Source organism: Furipterus horrens, unplaced genomic scaffold (genome assembly GCF_987537825.1).
Source record: "Furipterus horrens unplaced genomic scaffold, mFurHor1.1.pri manual_scaffold_2, whole genome shotgun sequence".
NCBI lineage: Eukaryota > Metazoa > Chordata > Mammalia > Chiroptera > Furipteridae > Furipterus > Furipterus horrens.
In genome coordinates this window covers 45565143-45590488 of record NW_028327172.1, presented here as the reverse complement: position 1 = coordinate 45590488, position 25346 = coordinate 45565143, and the positions used below count along the sequence as shown (strand labels likewise).

General features: G+C 58.5%; 2 protein-coding genes across 4 annotated transcripts in view; both read right to left on the bottom strand.

Moving 5' to 3' along the window:
* Nucleotides 1-667: 667 nt before the first annotated feature.
* Nucleotides 668-18821, bottom strand: RELT (RELT TNF receptor). Of its 3 annotated transcripts, none has more exons than XM_090265226.1 (11): nt 18733-18821; nt 7414-7496; nt 6342-6416; nt 6060-6226; nt 5762-5841; nt 4670-4927; nt 3356-3436; nt 2980-3061; nt 2552-2806; nt 1946-2141; nt 668-1805 (listed from the first exon to the last, which is right to left on the bottom strand). In XM_090265226.1, exons 2-11 carry the CDS (start codon nt 7471-7473, stop codon nt 1758-1760), a joined length of 1302 nt encoding a protein of 433 aa, XP_090121352.1. In that variant the 5' UTR covers nt 7474-7496; nt 18733-18821; the 3' UTR covers nt 668-1757. The 3 variants fall into 3 exon arrangements, with proteins under 3 accessions (XP_090121352.1, XP_090121346.1, XP_090121349.1); XM_090265220.1 differs by lacking the exon at nt 18733-18821 and adding an exon at nt 18288-18726; XM_090265223.1 differs by lacking the exon at nt 18733-18821 and adding an exon at nt 8192-8246.
* Nucleotides 18822-23858: 5037 nt separating this feature from the next.
* ARHGEF17 (Rho guanine nucleotide exchange factor 17) overlaps nt 23859-25346 on the bottom strand; it is a 56558-nt gene continuing 55070 nt past the window's right edge. Inside the window, exon 21 of the mRNA XM_090265210.1 lies at nt 23859-24766. Within this exon, the coding sequence (XP_090121336.1) occupies nt 24570-24766 (197 nt within the window). The 3' untranslated portion in view covers nt 23859-24569. The remainder of the gene's footprint in view (nt 24767-25346) is intronic.

Here is a 25346-nt window from a genome sequence, read left to right as displayed (position 1 = left end):
CGAGAGCCCAGATGGCTGCCTTCTAATGCCCCCACTTGCCCCAGTGTACACACCTGTTGGGAGGGTTATACTTCCAGCCTCTCCAGCTCCTCATATTTCTGTTGCTGGCTGGCCTGTGCGTATGCTGTTACCTTTCTGTGGGAAGTTTCCCCTTTGCATTCTCCAGCCCCCAGTATGTCTTACTCTCTCCATCTTCCAGGCTCCGCTTCCTCTGGAGCTGTGCTGTCTGGTACAGGAGCCACTAGCCACCTGTGGCTATCAAGCCCTTGAAATACACTGGCTCATAATAAGATGTGGTTTATATGCAAAAATATTAATGGCTCATAATTTTTATACTGATTGTGTATATTGAAAATATTTTAAATATTTCCTGGGTTAAACAATACATTATTGATATTGTTAAAATTAACTTCACCTGTTTTTAAAATGTGGCTGTTAAGACAATTTAAATTACATATTTGGCACACTATTTTCCATTGGATAGCACTGCCTCTAAGGGCTCCAGGGAGAACCAGATGGGGGCAGGGGTCTCCTCTGGCCCCATTTTACCTGCTGCCAAAGAGAAGGCACCTCAAGGGAAGGGATGGCCTGTCCCACACGCAGCACCTAACAGCTATTCAGTAAACAGATGGATGACCTGGGAAGAGGCACAGGGAAAAACTCCTCGTGACACCACTATCCACCTTTTATTCAACAAATGGATGGGGATGGAGACGCAAGGACAGGACAACAGCCAAGTTTCAATAAATAAGAAATGGGAATGACGGTGGGGCCTGTGCCTGCACAGCCCCACATAAATAACCAGGTTGCTGAGCAAAGGTAGAGACAGGCTGGGCTGTTACCCGCACTGCCCAGGCGAGGGGGACGCACCAACACCATGGGGACACAAACCACGTAGGTCAGAGGTGCCTCTCCAGTCTGTCACACACCTCTCCCCAGAAGCTACTGATACCTTGGGGGTGGCTGGGGCTCTACCACAGCTCCACCCAGGTCAAGTCTTTTTTTTTTTTTTTAACTTTCAATAAAAAGAGCAGGGGGAGGCAGGCACATGCATTAAGCCCCTTTTGAAGGCAGAGCCATGGATGGGCAGCCCCATGGGGGCCTTGAAGGTAGAGGCCCTGGAAGCAGCAAAAATGGAGCCAGATAAAGCTGCTAGTGGGAGGGGTGGCAAGGAGGCAAGCTCTCCCCCCACACGACCCAGCCCAGAGCTTGCAGGGAGCTGGAGAGACCCTGGGCACTGAAACTTCACAGTCAGAAAAATTTGGGCCCAGTGATGGCCAGGGACTTGCCCACGATTAGAACCCAGGAACTCACAAGACTCCCAGCCTACAGCATTGAGTTGCTCCTAGAGGAGGGGGAGGTACATCTGCTCAAGGGCCCTGTACTGAGGCAGGATGTGGCTAATAACCAAGGTGTGGGGCCAGGGGTGCCGAGCAGAGGGCCCCCCTCCACCATCAAGGCCTAGCCTCCTGGTGGTACAGAGGATCCTGTGGGCTCCTAGGATCTGAGCAGGGCACAGGGCCAGGGGCATCCTGCAGGGATGGGTGGGGCTTTCAGCTTGGTCCCAGACATGGTGCCTGCCGGCCTGCTTCCTCACTGGGGCAGACACGCCCACCTCCAGGCCTTGGCCTTCCCTGTTTTGTCTGCTGGGCCATTGCTCCTTGATCCTTGCAGGCCCAGCTGCAGCTCTTCCTCCTTCAGGAAGCCTTCAGAAACTCCCAGGGCAGGCCTGCAGTGTCCTCAGACAAGACAGCCCCTCAGATGACCAGATTGCTCTCGCTTAGCCGGACCACATAGCGGTTCTCCTGGGGGACAGGAATGAGGGGTCAGAGCTGAGTCAAGGGGCTTCTGGGCTCCAGGAAAGTGGCAACTGCCCGGGTCCCCTGCACCTCCACCCCTGCCCCCTCTGCAGTCAGGGCAGACACCTTCCCTCACTGGCCCTCACCTCGGCTTTCTCTGCTGGAGGCTTTGGCCACTTATTATGGCTTCCACTACTTCCCAGCAGTGCCCGCTGCTCAGCGGGGAGGCCAGGTTGTGGGGAGTCAGTGAAATGATACCCTGAGGGCCCAGCCTCCGTGATGGTCTTCACCTCAGAGGCCAGTGAACTTGTTCGCTGCTCAGGAATCCGGGCCACACGGAACCTGTGAGGAGAGGTAGTGCAATCATCCCCCTGTGAGAGGAAGAACCTGGAAGCAGAGACGGCAGTACCTGCCAGGGTCACACAGCAAGTTCATGGGTCAGAGCCTGAGCCCTTCCCACAGCCTTTTACCCACAGATGAGCCCCTAATGCCCCCAACCCTAGGTTGCAGGTAGACAGGCCTTTGGCCTGAGGGGCAGTCAGTGTGGTAACAGGCCAGGACTCTGCCCTGGGTGCTCCATGTGGGACAGCACGGCTGAGCAGACCTGACTACTCCCTGGTCACCCTCACTGCCCAGAGAGGCACACTGAGGCCAGGAAGGGTGGGGCTGTCACCAGGCAGAGTATTCAGGGCTCAGCCTAGGGCCCTGCCTCCTCGCCCCCACTCTCATGTCCGTGTCTGTGCCCACCTCACCTGCCCACAGACAAGATGGTGATCTCGCCCTGGTGTCCTGCCTTGGCCCCCGCCTTGGGAGCCCTGGCCGGGTTGGGCAGGAATCTGGGAGTGGGAGTGGTGGCAGCTGCAGCTTCAGGGGACAGCAGCACCTCGGGCCACTTCTGGCTACAACGGGAGCAGCAAGGGCCAGAGAGTGAAGCCAGGCCCTGCACGGTGTGGAGGTGGTGGCGATGCGGACAGATGTACGACATGGTGGGGGTTCCGGGCGGCAGCCTACAAAGAGCACAGGTGGCAGTGGTCAGTAGGCCAAGGTCAAGACCAGGAGACCACAGGAGGTAGTGGAGGGGAGTTGGGGTGACAGGAGAGAGAGCATGCCCAAGTGGTGAGTGCCAGGAAGCAGCCTGATTAGCTGGGTATGGGTCCTCCTCACCCACCTGCCCACTCACCTGGGTGCAGGCCCGTGACTGGTTTGTACTAGCTGTTTGCTGTGATATTCCTTCAGCAGCTCCTCCAGGGCCGCTGCATTCTCTGTAGACAGCTGAAGTCAGAACTGGCTCTGGGCCATGGGGGGCCCTCCCCTGAGACCCCTGCCCCAACCCCCCTACCTACCCACCACCCCCTCCCTGCCTGGGCCAGGTGCCTTTTCCTCCATCCAGCACATCCCCAGTCAGGTAAGAACAGGAGGAAAAGGGGTAGCACCATCAGCCACACTGGTCAGGGGGCCTGGCTGGAGAAGGGTGGGATCTGACCCCTGAGGCTGCCCCACAGGCTGTGAGAGAAGATTCCTTCCTGGGCACAGGGATGGGTCACACCTTCCCTCACCTTTCTTCTCTGTGATCAGGCGCACCAGGACGCCGATGGTGTCCTCGTTGGCGTCCTCAGCCCGGTAGGCGGGGTTGTTCCCTGAGATCAGAAGAGAAGGACCATGATCCTGGGGAAGTGAGAAGGGTGAGCTCCAGACTCTCGGGCTACACCAGGATGTGGCAGCAGAGGGCGCACCAAGCCTTCCTAAGAGTTGGGCTACAAGCTGGGTGTTCAGAAGCCTGTTCCAGGCGCAGCTCTGAGATACTCTGCATCACTGCTCCTGCACCCAAAAGCCCTACTTCCTTGTGGCTCCTTAGCAGAGTCGGGGCCACCTGCACTCCCCAGTTCCTGCAGAGAGTGTGTGGGGTGGGGGCAGCCTCTTCTGGGCTGCCCTCCCCTCCTCAGCCAACAACTTCTGCAAACTCTGCCAGTTCCAGGCCTGTTACATCCCTGCACACTGTCCTTGTCTGTATAACCAACGAAGAGCTCTTAGCTTAGGGCCCAAACTTCAAAGGCATGAAAATGGGCCACGTGGTCAATCCTGGGCCAGCAGCAAACAGAGCTCCTAGGGCTGGTGCCCAGGCAGCAGCCAGCAGTTCAAGTTAGTCCTAGGCTAGGAAAACAAGGGCAGTCCCAGGCAAGATGGCCTGAGTTACCATCTTCCCGCCCCTGCCAGACTCATGTCAGGAGATGGGAAGGGCTCTGGCCAGTCCTGGGCGGCCTGGGGCATTGGCATGGGAGGCGCCATTTCAATCTTGCTTGGCAACAAGGCTTCTGTGAGCAATAAATGTGCATGTGGGGCCCCTGACATAGTGGCCTTCAGGGTAGGGGGTGGGGAGAAAAGGGGGCCCGGGCCTCGGGTGGGAGTGGGAGGAACACATCTCTCCCTCTGGTTCCGGGACTCGTAACTCAAACCGCAGCCTAGAAAACTGAACCTTTCCTGGTGCCTGCCCAGGACAGCTGGCCTGCCAACCCTTCAGGCCAGAGGTCAAAGGTCACTTTGAGTACCAAGTAGGCAGTCTGACCCTTGTTCCACACATACAACCGTAGCCCTGAAGAGTCCAGGCCCCACTAAAGCCACTTAACATGCCTCTGCTCTTCCCTGTTGCCACCTCGGGCAACCTCATCCTTCCATCTTGTCAGTTTGCAGTGTCCCCCTCTGTGGCCCAAATGCAGCGCTTCCAGGAAGCCCTCCTGATTCACCCACTGCAGGCCTCTCCCAGTCAGACCCTACAGGCCAAGCAGTTCTCCTCAGGTGGCCCCCGAGCTGAGCTGCACTGGGCTGACCCATGCCCTCTGGCCTCCCCACTAGGACCACAGGCTGGGCCTTACCATTGCCTCCAGCTCCAGGGCCAGGCCCGACTTCCTTGTGAGCAGTGCAGTGGTAGCCCTTCCGCTTGAGCAAGTTACACACCAGGATGCCCAGCAGCCCCATGAGGCAGAAAATGGGCACGATGGCAATGACCGCATACTGGGCAGCTGTCTCCTCGGGGCCTCCTGCCCGCGTGCTGTTACCAGGTTGCCGTGTTTCCTCAGTGCCGCTGGGCCCTGCTGCCACCTCCACGCCACGTCGGGCCCGCCATCTCCGCTCTGAGTGCCACAGAGGAGAGAGGCATGGAGGCAGGACCGAGGTAGAGAGAAACACACACACACGGGCCCAGAGCCTGCGCTGGGGGAGCGGGGTGGTCGTGGTGGTCATTGTGTGTGTGTGTGTGAGAGTGATGCGCATGGTGCTGGTGTGTGTGTATGTGGCATGTGCAGGGGGCCAGGTGGTCGTGGTGTGTGTATGCGTGGCTTGCGCAGAGTGCTGATGTGTCCAGAGCCGCCCATGTTGGGAAAGCAAAGGCCAGCTCTCCCTCAGCCCCTCCTGTGTGCCCATATAATCAGTCAGCCGGAGTAAGGCGCCCTCAGGCCTCAGGATGGTCAGAACCTCATCTCCTGCCCGCTCCCCATGCTGGGGCACAGGAGTGTACAGGCGGCACCTGTACACATGCCAGGGCACAGGGACACCGGATCCTGCCTCTCCATGCCTGGCCCATGAGTTAGTTGCCTCAGAAGGTGACTGACTCAACAGGTGAGGGGGTGTGTGTGTGGGTATGTGTACAAGCACGTGCTGACACTCATCTGCACGGCTGTTTTTAAGGGGATGAGACTAGAGGACAGACAGGTCAGAATGTGAGCCCTCCAGCATGGCTGCCACCTGCTGGATGGTCTCTGGCACTCGGAAGTGAAGTGGCTGACACACAGCCAGTGGGACAATGACCACACTCTGCTGGACACCCTCTGGGTGTGTGCACTCCTGTGAGCTGAAGGAATGAGGACCCCACTGCCTTGGATGGACACTGTGGGGGTCCCAGGGCTCAAGCTCACAAGACCCCCTCCCACACCTACCCTCACCAGTCATAAGCCCCAGATGCCACTCACCATAACAGCCACGTGGACCCAGAGGTGTCCCAGAGCATGGCTGGCAGGGAACACCGGGAACTTCTGAAGGGGAAAACCACCTATGGGGGTGGGGGTGGGGGGAGAAATCACTGAGACCCAGAACCTTCCTCAAAAGAGGCTGACTCCTTCCTGCTGGACATGCTCACTGGTCCTTACCCATCCCATTTTCACAGATGGGATGACTGAGGCCTGCTCAGGGGCTGGGTGAGACTGGAACCCCAGGATCCAGAGTTCTGGTCACCCGGCATGAGCCCCCACACCCCACCCTGTGGCTCACCCAGGCTGGCAGTGTCCACATAGTGTGTCTCGAGTCACTGTGCCCGCCTGGGCCTCTAGCCTCCCTCGCAGGCTGCAGCGGGAGTGGGACTGGCATGGGCTAGAGCCCCACGAGGCCGAGAAGGTGCCCGGGGGGCAGGACCTGCATAATGTGCCCTGCCCTGGGTCCTGTGGGAGGGAAAGGGTGAGAGCAAAGCCAGGAGCCAGGCCTGAGGTCCCTGGGAAGCCCACCCTGACCCTCAAGACTCTTCCCAGGATAGGCAGGTGGGCAGGGCAAGCTCACCAGGCTGGGCTCCTCCCCGGGCGGGCACTGCCCAGAGGTCGTCGATGTTGGCGTAGCCAGAGGCCAGGGCAGCAGCTGGAAGAACAGCGGGCAGGGCACATTGAGCAGAAAGCGCTGGTCCACGGCACCCCTGGGGCTGTCTACCCACCACCCACGTCCTGAAGCCCCAGGACTGAGGACTAAAGCTGGCACAAGACCTCTTCCCCCAGGCTTCAGGGACAATCTCTAACCCCAGTCCCTCAGCTGCAGGTCATACCCGCTTGTCCCAGACCTGCTGCATGGATGGCCATTGCCTAGGCAGGGAGGGAATCACATCTGCTTCTGGAAAGAGCTGGAAAGCCCCAGACAGGCCCTGATCAGGATTGCAAGCTCTTGGGTCTCTGAGTCAGTTCCATCCTCCAGGATGAGGGGGAAATGCTTCTGAATTCCTATCTTCCTGCTGCCGCCACGCCCCCCACCCTCCACCCCAGCCACCACCACAGCTGGGCCTGTCATCAGCCAGCCTCTGTTCCTGATCCCTGGGGCCAGATCTGCAGCTGCTGCTTCCTATTCTGGGCCCCGGCTGAGTCTCCAGGACCACATCCTCCTCCGGGAGCTCCCCATGACAAAAGGCCAGCCTGTTCACACCCTGCACCACGCAGGGCCGGAAGCGTCCCAAGGGAAGGTTCTTCTTAATCTGTGTCCATAGTCCATTCCACAGGGAGCTCCCTCTGCTTCCCTTTCTACATATGAAGTTTCTGCCCTGAAGCCACCTGCTCTAGGGAGACCCCTGGTCCTCTGATTTTACTTTGGGGGTGGCAGGCACAGAGTACAGCCAGCTGCCCTGAAGGGCAGAGGGAATGTCACACAGGAGACTCTGGGGAATGCCTCTGGCCCCAGACCTGGCTCCCAGCACCAAGATCAGTGCGGCCAAGAGGCACTTCCTATGGTCAGAACTGTCACAGGAAGAGCTGAGAATCAGCAGCCTTGACACTCCCCCTCCGTGGAGGGCCGGGGTGCAAGGCGCGGGGCTCAGGACTTGGCTCTTCTGGAGTCGCCACCAGTCCCACCACCATTCCCATCCCTAACTCACCACAAGGAAGCAGGACAGAGGCCAGTGTGGCAGAGAGCTCAGCTTCATCCTCAGCTTCATCCTCAGGCCCTGCGGTCCCCAGCCTAGGGCAGACAGAGGAGAGGCTCAGCACAAGGCGAAACCAGGCCCGGGCTTCCAGCACAGCACTGGATGGGGAATCCGCAAGGCGCCAGCCAGGTTTGGCCTGCACTCACTGCCAACCCCTCCCCTCCAAGGCTAAATAGAGGTGGGGGTGCTTTGCCTGGGGCTGGCCTCCCAGGGCAGCACAGACTGCAGGGGGCAGAAGGATCTCCCAGGCTTAGACTTCCTGGAGGAGGACAGGCTTCCTTCCCCTTCCGTAAACAGCCAGGTGCCTGGGGCTTGGGCAGGGGGGCCTGGGAGGAAGGAAGTCTGTGACCACATCCCTGGGGATGGGGGAAAAGAGAGCTTGCCACCCCTCACCCCCACCCCAGGCTCTCTGGCACCTACCCCTCAGAACTCCCTGCAGGCTGCGAGCCTGCCCACCTCTTTTGTGCTCTGCCTTCGCCCTTGCTGTTCCTGCTCCAAGGAAGGTCCTTCCTCTCACCCTTCAAGTTCAATACAAGGCCTCTCTCCCCAGAAGCTTCTCTAGATCACCTTTCCCCAAAGCTGGGTTTGGCCCCCAAAGCTCCTGGCTGTACCACCCTGACTCCATCCTGGTCCTGGCCCCGCCATGTCCCACTGTCCACACCTAGCTGCCTTCTCCACAAAGGACAGGGGCAGACCTAGGGGTGGCCATGGTGGCCAGCATGCAACATACCATCCTCTTGGGCACCTACTGTGTGCCAGGCGCAGGAAGCAATAGGAACATGAAGACGGACAGTGGCCCTGTCTTCAGGGAGCTCACACCACAAGGTAGACTGATGGCCAAGAGTTAAGTGTCCCCTACAAGGGGCACTGGCCTGAGGCTGAGCCCCCAGCCTCAGAGTGCAGTGGCCTCTGGAGACAAGTCCCTTGCCAGTGGACAGGGTTGGAATGGCAGAAAGAAGGACTGGATTAGACAAGAAAAGGAATTGTGGCAAAACCAGGGAGTTCCCAATGAGGTATTTCCTGGAGGCCTGGCTTCAGGCTGGGGGCAGGGGGGAGGCACGGCACTGGAGAGCCAAGCCACTAGCCTAGGCTCCAGGCAGGTGGAGGGGACCCTGCCTGGAGCCCCAGGCTGTCTGAGGCCAAGCCCCTTGGGACAGGTGCTGCTGGCAGTAAAGCCCAGGTCACACAAGGGCCCCTCAGCCTATGGGTGGCGTGGGCTTCCCACCTGGAAAAGGAGCCAGAGGAAAATGATCTGCCCTCGCTGGACGGCCTGGCCCAGCACAGACCTCGGCAGGCCAGGCGCTTGAGTTACACACCACGAGGAGGGGGGAGGGGCAGTGGTCACACCACGGGACTCTCCAGGTCACTGGCAGTGGCTCTCAGCCCAAGGCCAGCTAAGGGGAAAACCTGGGACAGAATGTCAGGCCAGAGTAGCGTGAAGGCTGCACCTGGCAGTCAGCACACGACAGGTGACATCCCCTGACCCCTCCCCGACCTGCCTGTTCTAAAACTAGGCCACAAGTCTTCTTTTCCAGTTTTGCCCCAAAGGGAACCTTCACCCCGCGCGGGCAGCTCCCACCCAAGCGCACCTCCCCATGGCCCCATTCTTCATAGGCTCTAACACATAGGCCTGCCCACAAGCCCCAAGTCCCCAGGCTAGTCCCAAAGCCCTGCCCAGGCCCCAGACCCAGCATCCCTCCATGTCACCAGGGTGGCCCTAGAAGGCTGGGGCAGGAGTGAAATGTAAAAGGCACAACAGTCACAGAAAAGGCCCCTGTCCCACCCCTGGCACCTGCTGGGTGACCGGAGCCCACAGGGAGCTGTGATCTTGAGGCTTCCAGGAGCAAAATGAGGTTCAGAGGCCCAGACTCAAAGCCGGTGAGGACCCACTTAGGCACATTCACAGACACTTGCTGCCTGGAGCCTTGCCGCCTTCTAATCATGCACCTACTAATTACCCTAAACCCGCACTTAACTCCAGTCTAGCCCCCAAGTCTCTGCTTACAGCGGCTCCCCGGCCCCCACATCCAGCCCAGACTGAGCCCCCAGTGGGCCTGCCCCGTCAGGCTGCCGCCAGCCAGCCCCCCAGAACCCTGCGCACACACAGACACACCTGCTGCTCTGGCCGCACCCTCTGCACCCCCTTCCCCACCAGGAATCCAGCGTCTAAGCCCTGAGCACTAGAACCTCCACCAAAAAGCAAGTTCAGATGGAAGCCCCTTGGCTGGGTGGGGGTCTGGGAAGGCTCCATCCCCACCCCTCTGCCTCGTCCTGGCAGCCAAGCAGTCAGTGATATCCCAAAGCTTCCTAGAGGGGGTAGGTGGGCAGACCAAGGCCCTGGGAAGGGCAGTGCCCAGAGTCAGGAGCCTCCTCCCCTGCTTGGTGCTCCTGGCAAAAGAGAAGCCTGTGGGACCCAAGGGGCAGAGAAAGAAGTTAGCTTAGAAGCCACTGCTCCCTAAACAAAGCCTCCCAGGCTGGGGCCCACCACCTCCCTGTGGGACCTGAGCGCCTCCTTCACTTCGCTGGGTCTCGGCTTCCTCATCTGCAACGTGGGGATATCATCTCCCAGGGCGAGGTCTAAATGAAGTAACAAGCCTGAAGTAGGTGGTGGGAGTCCTCCCCAGGCCCCTTCTTTCCTGCTGCACCTCCTGCCCAAGCAGGTAATTAAGTATTTGTTTGCTTGCTTGTTTGCTGCTTGACCCCCCCACCAACCAGACAGTACCAGGGGCAGGGACGCTGTCTCATTCACCACAAAGCCCTCCCCAGCCCACGTCTGGGGCAGGAGGCCTCTACCAAGCAGGCTCCCAGGAGCAGGGGCTTCCTCACACTCAGCCCACCCCTCCCCTCCAAAAAAATACCCAAACAATTAGAACCAGAAATTCCCTGGAAGAAAGCCAACTGACAAAGCCCTGACCAGGGCCCCAAGCCAGAGGCGGGGAGCGCAAGGGAGGTGCCGCCCAGGAGGCAGCAGAGAAAGAGGAAGCGGTACCCCTGCCGGCCTTGCCGCTTCCCCTTTCCCAGAGCTGCAGCCCAGCCTCTCGGCAGCCTCCTTGTCAGCGCCCCCAAGTCTCCATGGTCTCCCGGCCCCACGCCCCCCATGGCCTCCAGTTCGGCTCACCTGCAGCCTGGTTGTCCTGTCCCGAGATCCGCCCCCCACCCCCACCCCACTTCAGCTACTCTGAGCTTCCAGGCCACACACGTGCCTCCCTCACTCCAGCACCCTGGCTGCTCTCCGCTGTTTCTTCTGCAGAAACCCCTCCTATCACCAGGCCAACACCTCCTCTTCCTTCGCAGCCCTCAGCTCAAAGGCACTTCCTCCTGGAAGCCCCACGACCACCGCCCCTTCTGCGTTATCTTCTGTGGTAACCACCCTGTGTGTGACCGCGCTGCTTACCCTGCCCCTTCCCCACCGACCACTGACCGCCGTGCCCAGCGCCCAGCCCAGGGCCTGGCCCTGCTATGCGGGGAGCTATATACTGAACTTAGGAGGCGGGGGGGGGGGGGGGCTGCGGTCAGAAAAGGCACTCTCAGGAGAGGGTCCAGCTTCTGCCAAGGTTGTGAGGGCCAGAGAACAGGTTGGTGGTTAAGGAGCTCAGAGGTTGGGGTGAGGTGGGGGGGTTGGACCTGGGTCTGCACCCCTGGGCTAATAACTAGGAGAGGATCAGCCGGACCTGCTCTGCTCTTCTCTGGTGCTGTGTCTGTTGACCCTCCCCCAGCATGCAAAGGGCAGATGAGGGAATTCACATGAAATACTCAGCGTAAGACCTGGCACAAAATAAGCTCTCAATAAGCACTCGCTGTGCCTGTTTCCCCACGTGTAAACCGTGGAGGGGGAATGGCATACACCGACAGGCAGGTATAAATGAAATTCTCTTCTGTTTATGTATACTGCTTGGCCCGAATTCCGGTACACAGGAGGTGCCTGGTTACCCATGGTGAGAATCTGGGAGGTGCGAGGGTGTAGGAAGGGAGGGGGGTCTGGGAAGGTGGGTGGGCAACGCCCAGGTCACACCAAGCCCGGCTGCAAGCTGAGAAGCTCGCACCTCCCCCAGGGCCTACAGGAGCCTAGAAGGGTGAGCAGGGAGGGGCAGGAATGGAATAACTGTGTCTCAGAGGGCTCCCTGCCAAGCGAAGCTGGGTTGGGGAGCTGGAGGTGGGAGGCAGCTGCCCACCTGGGGCAGGGAGGGGAGGCAGGTAGCTCTGTTTCCCAGCCAGCAGCTCGAGGGCCCAAGGACCACCCTGCCGCCTCCAGAGGCTAGGGTTGCCAAGAAACAGCTGGACTAGGTCCCCTCGGTCCCCTCAGCGGTGGCTGCACCCGAGGCAAGAAGACAAAGGCTGCCCATCAATAGAGAAATCCAGGTTAGCAAAGAGCCCAGTGGTTCCCTGGCAACTGGGGCTGAAGTAGGGCAGTGCCCGCAGTGGGCGGCGGTGAGGGCAGCTGGGCGTCTCCTCCTCCCATCCTCCACCCTCACAAGGAAGGGAAGTGACCCCCATTCCCCTGGGCCAGGCCCTCATCCTGCGTTGCCTCCACTCCTCACAGGAGAAGCGAACATCCCTTTTCACACCTAGGTAAACTGAGGCTATGGGAGGTCTCTTACATGGGTCACACAGGCAGCACGCGGGGAAGCAGGGTGGAGCCTAGGCCTGTCTGACTCTGTTTCTCCTGTTCCCTGGGGCCTGGCCCCAGGCCTCACATGCAGCACATGCTCTCGGGGCACCTGCCTCCCTGATGGCAGAGGCCAGGCAGCTCGTGGGTACAGCGACCAGGCAGGCCCCCGGGAGAAAGGTGCTGCCCCACCCAGGGGGCTCTGGGCATCTGAGGTTGCCCTGCTTCTGTGCTCGTCCACACCCCGCCCATGTCTGTGCCAGCTCCAGGGGAAGGAGCTGTGAGGAGGGAGCCCAGGGAGGGCCTAGGGTGAAGCCCCAGCTCCCTGAGGAGGCTGCCTCAGGGCTACGCAGTGAGAAGGGCACCTAATCGCCACCCCTCCCAGCCCCGGGCAGCTAGATGTCCCAGCTCACAGCCCTGGGGCGAGGACTCCATGCACGCCAGCCCCTACTCCTGCTCCCTGGCCCACCCCCAGGGGCTGGGCATGGTTCTCCCCTTAGATCTGCCACTAGGCCTGGGCCTGGGAGGATCAGAGGGGTGAGGTGGGTGGGTGAGGCTGAGGGGGCTAATTGGTTCCTGAGGCTAAGGAAAGGGCTGAGGCGGCAAGACGGGGCCTACCCAGCTTCTCCCAGTCTGGGTGCCATACAGAAGGGATCCCTGCCTCTTCTCTGGGCTGCGTCAGGGGCTAGGGGAGAGCAGTCTCAAGCAGAGCTGGGACTCCCCAGCAGCCTCCACTAAGCGCTTACTGCATACCTCCTTCCCTTTCCAGGCCGGGTTTCACTGAACCCCTCAAAGCCAGGGCTCCAGGCTTCACAAATGAGGAAACAGAGGCGCAGAGAGGCCCTGTAACAACCTGCCACCACAGGAGACGAGGTTTACCCATCTGGAGCAGGGAATGGGCAGCAGACACCCCACCGCTAGGCCTGGCACCCCCACAGCTCCTGCACGCCCTGCTTGCCCACAGCCCAGTCACTCAGCACAGACCTTGTTCCATCGCCCCGACCGGCTGACCCGGCTGAGGATTAGTGAGAGGCTGAGGGAGACGGCAGCCCCAGCCTCCCCTGTTCTCCGTCTCCTCCAGATTTAGGGTTCTGGGGACAGAGACCTTCCCCGACCCCTGAGCAAGCCCAGGTCGGGCTCTAACCAACAAAGCTGGAGGACTGGGGTCAGCATGATGGAAGGAGGGGATGGTGCTGGGCGCTGGAGCAGTCACACCTGGGTTCCAGCTCCAGCTCATCACTTAGCAGTTCCGTGACCCCAAGCAAGTTATTTACCCTTCTTGAGCTTCAGGGTCCTCCCCTGCAAGCAGGGGTGCTTGTCCCTGCCTCTAGGGATGCTGAGGGGATAAGTGGAGCCACTGTAAACAGTGCTGGCCGGGGGCTGGCCAGGCCTCTCCTGAGTACCAGGTCTCACACAGCCCACGAGGAGCCAAGCTCAGAATGGATCAGTGTCCAGCCAAGGTCACCCAGTGGTTTAGGAGCTGACAAGAGTGCTTTAGAGGACCCAACATCAGTCCAAGTGGGATGGATGGAGGAGCCCTGACTTCCCCAGGAAGATCCTGGGGTGCCCATTTCCCAACCCCTATATGGGCCTGTGGCCACCTGCTCCATACCAGCTGAGCCGCAGTAGGAGGTAGAGGGGTGCTGAGCAGTCGGGACCCACGTCTCTGAGCCTCAGTTTCCTCCTCTATAATTCTGGGCAATTGTGCCTGCTCCTTCTGGTGTGGCCAGAGGATCCAGAGCTCACAGGGGAACAGTGGCTCTTTTTACAATTAGGCCTCAGCTCAGGAACCACCTCCTGCAGGCACCTCCCCTGCCTGGCCCCTTCAGCCATCACTGTTTGTGGTCTCCCTGAGGAAGGGAGGCAGGCAAGTACATGCAGGAGGCTGGGGACACAGCAGGGCCAGGAGCTGCGGATGGCCAGGTCCCTCCTTGAGCTCCCCGCTCCTTCTCACAGTGAGGGTATCAGGCCTGAGCTTTACGTCCCACCTCCTGGGTGCCCTCCTTCCTTCTCTCTCCACCCACACATGCAGACCCTGTCTCTAATTGGCTCCCAGAGTCCCCTCCGTCACTTTCTGTCTGTGCCAAGTAGCCAGGGCACACACAACCACATGGGCAGTTTATTTATAGAGCTCTCATCTTTCCCAGGGTGGCCCAGGAAAGAGCTCTGGCCTCCCAGGCAGACAGGCCTGGGTTAGGATCCCAGGGGCGCTAGGTTCTTGCAAGGCCGTTCTCCTCCCTGGGACATATTTTCCTGCCTGTACCTGGAGGGGATTGCTGACCCTCTAGGCGAGAGGCCGAGGATGTGAGAACCTCGGGGTCCTCATCCCAGGGCTGGACACACAGTGGGGACATGGCACTAAGCCTAGGCCCAGGCACCCAAGGGCTCAGCACAGAGAAGGTGCCAAGTTCTGGCAGAGACTATGACCCAACACCCCCAATCCTGAGTGGGAGTGGGGCTGGATGGGTCCCACTGGCTGGTCTCAGGCAAAACTGGGAGGTCTGGCCCCAGAGCAGAGGGACTCTGGCCTCACCCAGCTAGGCCAGGCGCTAAACAGCCCACCCTCACTTCCTCCCCCGCTGCAGGTAGCCAGCTGCTGCTTCTTGGAAACTGATGCCTGAATGAGCAGACAACCCTCATCTGGGCTCTGGGCTAGAGCTTGAGTGCCAGACTCCAGCACCAGGGGCCATGTGATGCAATCTAGGGCTGGTCCCCTCTGCTCTGAGTCGTACCTCTCATTAAGCAGCTTGGAAAGGGGTGAGGAGTTCCCTGTCAGTGCTGCTGTGAGGATACCTGCACCCAGGGCCTGGCACACAGTAGGGCCTTCGCAGGGAGTTTCCTCTTCTGGCCAGAATAAGGGCCATGCCTGGGGAAGACCCAGGGCAAGCACCACACTCGCCGCTGCCCACAGAGGTGGCCTTGAGTCTTCACCCCGACCCCAGCACAGAGACCCTGCAAACCTCCTTGTGCATCCCAGCACACAGGACACAGAGGCCTGACCAGCACAGGCAGGGCAGCAGGAGCAGCCAGGCAGTTCCCCGAGGAGCCCCACACCTGTGCCTCTTCCCAGAGGTGAGGGGGGCTGTACCCTGAATGGCCAGGAGGGTTCTAGCAAGAGGAGAGAGCAAAAGCAAAGGCAGAGTAGAACCAGGCATCTGGTAGGGAGAGATGAGGGTGAAGAGGTCAAGTTCAAAAGAGTGTTGGAGGGAAAAGACTTGATGCTCAGGTATGGCATCTGGACTGTATTTTATAGGCAAAGAGAAAGAGTTACCACAGTGTGTGGAGGAACTGGAAATGGAGGTAGAGAGGCTAGTACAAGAGTCTAGGCGAGGGCAGCATGCCAGGGCTGGAACATAAGAGGGAGCCCTGATTTTATGGAGGTGTGTTCTGGGCCTGCTTCCTGTCCTGGACCACGTCCAGACAGCCTGGGAACATGTAGCAGAATGCAACACAGGTGCCCTGTCTGGAGGGCGAGCCAGAATACCAGGGTTCTGGGGTTCTTGGTGAAGTCCCTGCACTTCTCTGAACCCCAGTCCCTCCCTCTGTAAAGTGGGGCTGGGCCTATGAGCAGTGGCAGGGTGCTGATTGCCCCTCAAAGTCCTTGGCCAGACATACACCTTCCTCCAGTAACTACCACACTAGTACCAGCTGGGGCCACATGTGGAAACCCGCCTGGCCTCACTGTCATTCCTACCATCCCATGAGACCCAGGTTCCCAGAAAGGTTTGGCCTGGGCAGGGCTCATGGTGGGAATGGGCTGGGGGCCTCCATCGAGGCTGAGACCAGAAAAGGAGATTAACCCTTGGTTAATCCTTCTCATCTCCCCTCCTCCTGGGCCCTGAGCTATTTCCACCTCTTTGCTGGGGATGGAAATAACTCAGGCTCAGCCCCAGGAGACCAAGACAGCTATTCTGATCAGCCCCAAGAAGCACAAGTCCAGCCATTCGAGAGGACGGAGGGACACCCTGATCCCCAGCTCCAGCTCTTGGCCATGCAGCGGCAATGGTCAAAGCTAGCATGAGCCTCAGGGAAAAATGGGGAGGCTGAGGTCCAGAGAGGGTGGGGCACAAGCTCAATGTCACTCCCAGCCTGCTCCCACCACAGCGTGCGTGTGAATTTGGGAAAGTGACCCTAGAGCAACTCTAGAGCCACTTGGGTATGGTGAAGGTCAATGGGGATTCTCAATTATTCTTGCTACCCTTGTAGCCTGGGGTGCGTTGCTGACTCCTGACACTCTTCAGAGCTATGTGGACTGCTCCCCAAACCAATTGCAGGCTCTAGAAGGCAGGAGACAGGCCTTCCTGGTGACCTCTGGTTAGAGGTGAGAGTTGGGGGGAGGGATTAGGAGAAGGAAGAGCAGGAAGGCCACATAACCCAAACACCCCCAAAGTTTCAGATGTGTGTAAACACATACCACACTCAGAACTCACAATGGCACACCCTGCAAGGCCATGCTTGCCAGCCTGGGTTTTAGAGAAGGAAACCCAGCTAAGCCACGAATAGATACAGGCATACCTCGCTTTATTGCGCCTCCCTTTATTGAATTTTTACAGGTGTTGTGTTTTTTATAAGTGGAAGGCAACACCCTTCACCTGCAAAAGCATTAGGACTCGCTTTATTGCGCTACTGGCTTGATTACGGTGGCCTGGAACCAAACCCACAATATCTCCAAGGTTTACCTATGTTAGGAAGGTGGGTGGCCCTGTCCAAGCATCTCACAGGGCTTCAGGGGCATAAGTCCTGAATTCCAGTTCTGCCACTGTCCTGGCTCTACATGACCTTGGGCAAGTCACTTGCCTCTTTGAACCTGTTTCCTTTTTGGAAAAAGTCACCACACCTTAGAACCAGTGTGAGGATTCAACAAGAGCACTCCCTAAAGTGTTGCACACAACACCTATTCTCCCACACTGTCCCCCAGCAGAATGCAATCAACACTTTCAGAGGATATCAGCCCAGGACAGAACTTTCAGATCCTTCGGCAGGTGCTCCCTCACCCCTCCTGGCCTGGGGAGCCAAATTTCCATCCCATCCTGCATGAACCTCACAGTGGGGGTGGGGGCTCACACAGGTCTTGTCCAGATGGTGAAGGGGCCCTGCTCTGGTCTCCAAATCATACACCACTCAGGGGGAACAAGTCCATGCCCCCACTCCTTCCATGCAGGGAGATGGAGAAAGGAGACATGGGCCGGAGAATTCAGTCTATGGATCAGAATTTCAGGCCTGGCCCCTGAGATTCTGAGCTGTGCTTCCAATTCTGTCATCAGCACCTACCTGGGTGTAGCCTCTGGGCCACTGTGTCCCCAGCAGATAGCCTACCCCCACCCCCACCCCAGCCTTTTGCCTAAGAACAGAGGAGGTTGACCCCAAAACAATAGAGGATCCCAAAGTGATGATTCACAGTCCATTCACAGCTCAACACCTTACTGCTAAGATGGGGAGACTGAGGCGGGGGCCTGGGGGGTGGAGGAGCAGAATCTGAGAGCAAGATGGTGCTTGGGCCCAGTGAGAATATAGGTTACCAGGGGAGCAGAGCTTTGTCAGGCCTCAGGACCTGTGTGTGTTGGGAGGTGGAGCCTGAGGTTACCTCAAGGCCCCTCAACAGCTGCCAGAGGTGTCACCCCACCAGATGAGGCCCAGTCTTGGCCCTCTCACTCGGCCAGGACGAATCACTGAGGTCCCACCCACCTCACTAAATTGAGCTCCCGAGGAGCGCCCTCTTCAGGAAAGTCCTGAAGAGACCCTTGTCCCCTGGCTCCCTGCTCTTTCCTCAGCCCCCTCCCCCGAACTGCTAGCAGGGTTTTAAGGTCCCTCCTCCTTCCACCACTTACTCATTACCAGGAGGCGTAGACGTAACACACACACACACACACACACACACACACAACCACCCTACCCCCACCTTGACCCCACAAGCACACTTGGGATCCAGTGACTGCGGCTCTGTCTCAGTCGCCTGGGGTTCCTCTCCCTCTATGTCACACTCATATTAACGAGCGGCCCTGGGCCTGCTCTGGTCACACCCTATGCCACACACGCACTCGGTGACCCCAGTGACCCGGGGTCTCACATAGGGCTGGGATCACACACACACACACACACACACACTGCCTGTCACAAACACAGAGCCCCTCTGTGTCTCCCGCTTGGCCCCGCGTCACCGCCCAGTGGCCCGACCACACGTTCGCCCGGGCTGGGCCGCCTCATGTGCCGTGTCACTCACAGTCACGGGCTGACACCGTTCAGACTCCCCCTGTTCGGCCGCCTCGCGCCGCAGCCGCACCGGGGCACCGCCGACCTGTCCCGCACCCGGTCCTGGTCTTGGTCCAAGTTTGCCGGGCCAGGGGCGTCTCCGGGGCCCGCCGTCTCCTCAAACAGCAAGTCCCGCTGCTGCTTCAACGCCACGCGCGGCCGTGCTTGGAGTCGCGGCCGGAAGACGCCCAGGTCCCGTGGCAGGGGGCTCGGAGCCGGGTGGGAGCCGGGGTGCGGAAGACTCTGGGACAGGACGCGAGGGCGACGGGGTGGGGAGGGCGTGGGGCTGCGGCATCCGCCGCGCCGCCCAACTTCCTCAGATGCGGGGAGGCAGTGGGCGCCACTCGGGTCCGCATCCCTCTGGCCAGGGCGCGGGGCAGCGAACCTCGGGCTGGGGCTCCGTGCGCCCGCCTTACCTGGCAGCCAGCCGCAGCTCCCGCAGCGTAGCTCCACGCGCCGCCGGGCCCGCCTCGGCGAGCGCACGGGCAGCCGCGCAAGCTGCGCGCCTTTTGAATGAATCGCCGGCCGGCCGGGTACGGGACACAGCCCCACCCCCACGCGTCACAGCCGCCGCCCCCGCCCCCGACGTCAGACAGCGGCTCCTGTCTCCGGCCCCCACGGGGCCGCGGCGGGGCTCTTGGTCTCCCGCCTGGCCGCTCTGCTCTGTGTCGCCATCTCTCGCATCCCCCGGAACTGCAGGGGACAGCGCGGGAAGAAGGGGTTAAGCGATGCAAGATAGACTGGAGTCGGATGCTGCTCCGGGTTCGGTCACTATTGCCAGTGCCAACGGGGCCACCGCTGTCCCCTCCTGGGTCTCGTTATCTACTGGAAATTGGCAGCCAGGGGGAATGACCTCACTTTGCCTTGTCGATGAAGTACAGGCCTGCCCCTAGAAACCTCCACCTAGAACATGACAAAAGGCCTGGTGAAAGTGAATCTATAATGGAGGCCCACTATTATAGATTTGGATTCCTGCACATTCCTCAGGGCACAGTCCAAATCTCCTTCCTCCAGGACCCCTTTTCTGTCTTCACTCTCTTCCTTTCAGCAGATCAGGTGACACACTGCTCTCCCTTACTTTACACAAGCTGTCCCACCCTGCCAATTCCCATTGCCAGCCCTTAGCATGCAGTGACTATAGAGACTCCAGGGTACTATCCACATTGTATTCCAAGCCCTGTGAATCATGCCCCTGGAAGCTGTGTGACATGGTGAGCCAGGACTGCAGGCAGCAGCTCAGCATCCAGAGTTCCCCCCACTTAGTGCCACTCAGAAGATCCCAGGTAGCTCTGGCAGGACCGAAAGGCTGGGAAGGGATGCAGGCAGCAGGGAGGGCCTCCTGCTGGAGACAGAGGCCTGACTGGGATCAGAATAATCACAGCCCAAGGCAGAAGTGGAGGATCGTTAATAAGTCTGTTGGGGATAGATTGTTGGGGGGGGGGGGGGGCGCTGAAGAATCCAAAACAAACTGAGTCATAGGATCCAAGGTGTGAGATGAGGCGGCTGAGAAGGTCGGGTCCCCCCACCCCCACCCCCAGCTCCCCGGGTCCAGGAGATTCCAGGAAAACTGGACACCAGCAGAAGGACGAGGGGGTGGGGAAGTTTTCACTTCTCTGGGCCTTGCCCAGGTTGTGGGGAGAGGGCAGAAAGAGCTCCAGGTCACTGACAGGGTCATGTCCCCAGACCCCTCGTATGTCATTGGAGACCCCCAAGGTGGGGGTGATCCCAGGGTCACATATTCTGCATTCAAGTCCACAGAGGGATCCCAGAAAGGATTCATGCTGGGGATCTGGTGAGGAGGCCAGAGCATCCCAGGAAACTCTCCATTCCTGCAAATATTTTCTTTGTAAACGTACCCTAGTTCCAAGTTCTGTAGTTCGCATAGTAGCATTTCATGTGCCACTTGACAGGTCAAATGGGGATATGCTTTTTGGTCAAGCAGCATTGGCTGTTAATGGAATATTCTACAGAGGGTCTAGGCCGGTCTGTACTACCAGTTCTCTGTGGGTCCCCTCCCCCTACTCAGTTTCCCCATCTGAAAATAAGGGTGGCAAATTTGTTGCCTGAATATCATTCTGGTTCTCTGTGGAAGGATGCAGTTGCCCGACCTGGCTGAGTGGTAAGGGAGGGCAGCAGTTACCTGAGCCAGGAAAGATCAGGGATGAAGAGACTGAGGCAGACCCTCCTGTGGTTCTGGGGACTCTGGTTGGCAACTCTGGGGCTCTCAGGCTGCATGCAGCTCCACAGGGTCAGGTCCCTAGGAGCCACAGCCTTCACACATCCCAGCCCCGCACCTTTAGGTTATAAGGGAACCTAATTATTATTTACTGCCAGCTCTGACTCCCGAATCACAGCAAGCTGCAGATGGGACCCCACCCAAGAGTCTGGGAGCATCTAGCCACTACAGTGAGGAGATGGGGAAGGAGCTGTGGAGGCCACAGGAGAGCTGGAGATTGGCTTTTTATGCAGGTTGGAGAACAAAGTTTTCTCAGAATCACAGGTTTTTAAAACTTCTGGCATCTGAGGTGGACCCACAGAATCTTAGGGACCTCAGAGAGCATCTCCTTGAACCTCTCATAGTGCAGTGAGCCCACAGAAAACCTGCCCCTCACCCAGGTAGCACAGCACAAGGCCTCAGTAAGCTCGGGTGAGCTGTGATGGTGATCAGAGGCAGGGGCATGGGGTCCATGGGGCTCTGCCTGGGGTGTGGATCCTGAGCCCCAGGATCAGAGGAAGGAGATGTGGTTGTTTGCTTGGATCTAATCAAGACAGACTCTGGGGTTGTGGACCAGAAACAGTGGCGCCCTCTGCTGGCTGCACTGGAATTCCAACGTGGGAGTCTAAAGCAAGGGGCATGGGAGTGGGGCTCAGACCTAGATTTCAGTCCTCTGTGCCTGGCTGGGGCTACCCCTTGGAAGGTGGGCTGCTCTCCTGTGTTTGTGCCTTAGCACCAGGGGCGGAGAGTGGACTTGGTTTTAGGAGGAACTGGGTCTAGGAGGCCAGTGTGGGGTTCAACCTGGAGCAGGGCAGAAGCTGAACTGGGCTGACTGGGCTTGAGTGTTAGGTTCAGTTTGCATGTAGGTCCAGATCATGGCTTGGGCCTGGAATCCTACTGGGTTGGGCTTTGGTGTGACACAGTTAGAAATCAAGTCCTAGTTCTGCCACTGCCAGGCTGTGTGGCTATAAGGAAGTGGTTTCACCTGAGTGTGTAAGCTTGCCCACTCAGGATGTTGTGAGGCTCTATTGAGACCCCATGGGGAGGGCATCTGCTTCTTTGAAGCCACTGGCTCAAACACCAATCTGTTTCCTCTCCTCCTCGACTCTCAGTGTTTGCCGTGTCCTTGCCACAACCCGGCATCTGGGCTCCGCCCCCATTTATTCCTGCTTGCTGTCTCCCTGCCCCAGTTCAGCCTTGCTATCTACCTCTGAGCCAGCTTGGGCTGTCCGTTCACTTGCCTTTGCCAGACACAGCTCCTCATTGGCCATAATGGGCCCAAAATAGCACTTCCCCTTGCAGCTTCCTGCAACCTGCCCTGTGGCTTAAGGTCTGTGAGGACAGAAGACTTAGTGTTTGGCAGGCAAGCAAAAGATGTGAAGGGCTCTCAGAGGTCACCTGTGTCCAGAGAGGGCAGACACTTGCCTAGGGTCACACAGGGATGGGAGGCTAGGGCTGAGGCTTCAGTTAAGCCTCCTTGGTCCCCATGCCCTCCCCAGGTTTCACCCAGAAGGTCTAAGCTTCTTCCTTCACCAAGCCCACTGGACCTACATAGTGCTAACCCCGATTCAAGGTGTGTGAACAGGGCCCCTGGAGGCCAGCTAATCTAGCCCTGTGCTTCCTGAGTTCTAAGGGCCTTTCTCTGACTCTCCTGACCACAGGAAATATTCCTCTACACCCACTCCCAGCCTCAATGCTGCCTTGCTGTGTGACCTCAGGTAAATCTCTGTGCCTCACCTTCCCCACAAGGTAGATGTCAACCTAAACTGTGCCCTCTGTCCCCAGCTCAAGGGACACCTAGAGAAACCCTTTGGAGAAGGGATGGCTTCTGGTCCTGACTCTCTTGTCCTCTGAGGTCAGGACACCCTGCCCAGGGCTGATCTGAGGAACAGGAGCCAGATACCTCACGAGTGACTGACGTGTACACCATTTTGCAAAGCATGAGCCTGTACTTCCCCTCTACCAACTGATTTTTGTTGCAAAACGTTCAAGTGTGTATTCAGCAGAGCAGAGGACCTTTCCTAGTGGTCACCACCTTGGGTTCAGCAGGGAGACCCTGCGGTAAGGGCTCTGCCCCGACATGAACTGGCCCCGTGCCGTTGGCCTTTGCATTTTTGTGTCTGATTTAATGACTTTGTTTAATGATACATTTCTTTGGACCAGAAATCAGACGAGCTTGGATTCTACCCCAGCTCCAAAGCCTGAACTCACCTTGGTCTCTGTCAGTCCCCAGCCTCATAGGAGGCTTTGCTGGGAGATGGTTTCCTGGAGGAGCTGTGGACAGGCTCACTGGTTACTAGCCTAGTTTTTTAACTTGCAGTGTGTTTCAGCTTCACACTAAAGCCCTGTCCCAGACCCACCAACTCAGGACCAGAGGGGACCCTGGGAATATGTATTTGCACGGACACATAATTTGTGTCATGCTTTAGATTTACACAGGAATCTGTAAAGGATTCTCAAACATAGCCCTGGTTACAAAGCATTGGATTAGCACAACCCTTTGTTTTCCTGATGAGGAAACTGCAGCATCAACAGGCAGTGACCTATGGGATAAATGCAAATCAGTGGCAGCCCTGCCACCCCAGCACTCTGCTGGGTCTCCGAGGCCTCCCTTCTGTGCAAGTGGGTGGGTGTTGGGAGGCCTATGCAGCTGGGGAGCCCTTGGGCCGCTGGCAGGAGGCCACCTGGGCCACTGATGGGAAGCAGTTATTTGGTGTTTCTATTTATTGACTCTTTAAAATTCATCATCCAAGGAAAGTTAATACATGACTGTTTGGTAGCAAGAGAAACATAATCTAAGACCACAATGACCCACCCACCCCAAACAGAAACAGAACCAAACAAACCCCAACTGAAACCAGACTTTGGAGCGATAGCTGAAGCAGCGAGGGGGCTGGGGCTCGGACTGGCTCCTGTAGTCCAGGGGCAGGGGAGAGGCTGCCCTCAAGAGATTCCCAGTGGAAGAGGTCATGTCCAGCCCCTTGGCTTTGGGCATCCTTCCTGGAGGGGCTACCACTGGCAGGAGGGGTGTAAAGAGAGGGATTCAGTGGTCAGAGTGAGGGGGCTCCTAGGTCCACCCTCCCAAGGTGACCGTATGTGCCAGTGCATGAGACACAGGGGCTGGGGGGCAACTGCGAGGAGAGCAAGGGCCCTTTTCCTGCTCAGGACAGGAAAGAGCCCTGTCCAAGGCCCCCTTAATGTTCCCGAATTTGGAAACCATTAAAGGCACTGCCATTAAACTGGGACATGCCAAGGCCTGGGGAGGCCCCCCAGCTGGGGGCCACTGCCCTGCTAATCATCTGGTTCTGGATTACTGACAGGCTTGGCCCTTGGCTCTGAGACTAGGGGGCGGCCTGATCAAGATGAGGTCGAGGCTGTGGAAAGCGTGTCAAGAGGGAGTGTTTTAGTGCCCTGAACATGCAGTGTGTGTGTGTGTGTGCTTGTGTGAGCGCACGTGCATGTGTGTGATGAGAGGGAATTGGTCCCTCCAGAGAGGCTTGGCTAGGGTCCTGGGTGACCCCCCGCCCACGGCAGGAATAGGGTTTCTTCCCTCCTGTCATTTCCTCCAATCACTCCCTGCCCTAGGTCATTGCATAAATAAGTGCTTGGGAAGGTACACATCTAAAAAGAAACATAAATACTGTACATGGGAAAGGATTCCATCCCCCAGCCCTCCCACTGCCCCCCAGAAAACCCTCCAAATATTGCACATGGCCCTCCCCAGCCCCGTGGGGTCCAGGCCCGGCCGTGTCTTTGGTAGAAGCTCCAGGGACAGAGGTCCTGGGTAGCCCTCATGCCCCCCACCCAGCCTCCATCACGACTGGGAGCACAGGCGCAGCCAGAGGGTCAGGAAAGGCTTTGGCCCACCAGCCAGCAGGTGTTCCATCGGGAATGCTTCCACGAACATGGGAGGAGCCCAGGCTGGCACAGGCGTGCCCCTGGCTGGACACTCCTGGGCAGAGTCTGCGTGTGGGTTAGGAAGAGGCAAGCAGGCTGAGGGTAGGTGGGTGGCCAAGTCCTGAGCCATACTGGGCAGGGTCACACCCTCCATAGGAGGAGGTGGTTTGTGCTGTCATCGCGGCCCACGGTCTCGCTGATGCCACCCCCTCCACTGCTGAGGCGGAAGTCCTCATAGCCGTCACCTCCACTGATCACCAGCATTTTAGGCCTGGCTGAGGCAGGTCCTCGGTGCCGAGGGGAGTCCCGGTGCTCCAGCGAGGGCAGCTTCTCAGGGCCTGGGGGCGGAGGGGCAGGATCCATTAGCCTGGGGCAACTGGTGGCTGCACTGTCCCTGTCAGACATAAGCTCCAGCATCCCAGAAGATAGGAAGACATATACACTTCCTGTGGGAGATCCCACTTTCTATTAGCCAAGAACTTCCTGTTGGGAAAGACATGCCCACTTCCAGGCAGTTAAGATACCTTCTTACCTCATGTCTGCACTTTCCAGGCAGGAGTGACATCACTCTCAGGGCCACGCCACCTTCTCTCTCTGCACATACACTGTCCTTATACTCATTTCCTGCTTCCAGTGGCCCTTTCCCAGTCAGGCAGCTTAGGTCTTCTCTGCACCCAGGCAACCCCTGACCAAGGCTGCCCTGCTCCTGGTTCCCACAGCCCCTTCCTCTTGGGAACATGGTTTCCTGTGCTGCCGAAGCAAGGCTTCGCTACTTGTGGCCTCCTTGATGTACATTTCCTAATCTGTTTCACTTTCTAAGTTTCACAGTTCATTTCCTGTCCTACTTGCCTACATTCGGATTTCCTGTTCTTCACACCACTTCCTGCTGTTTCCTGTGGTGTGTATCCTTGCCTCCTG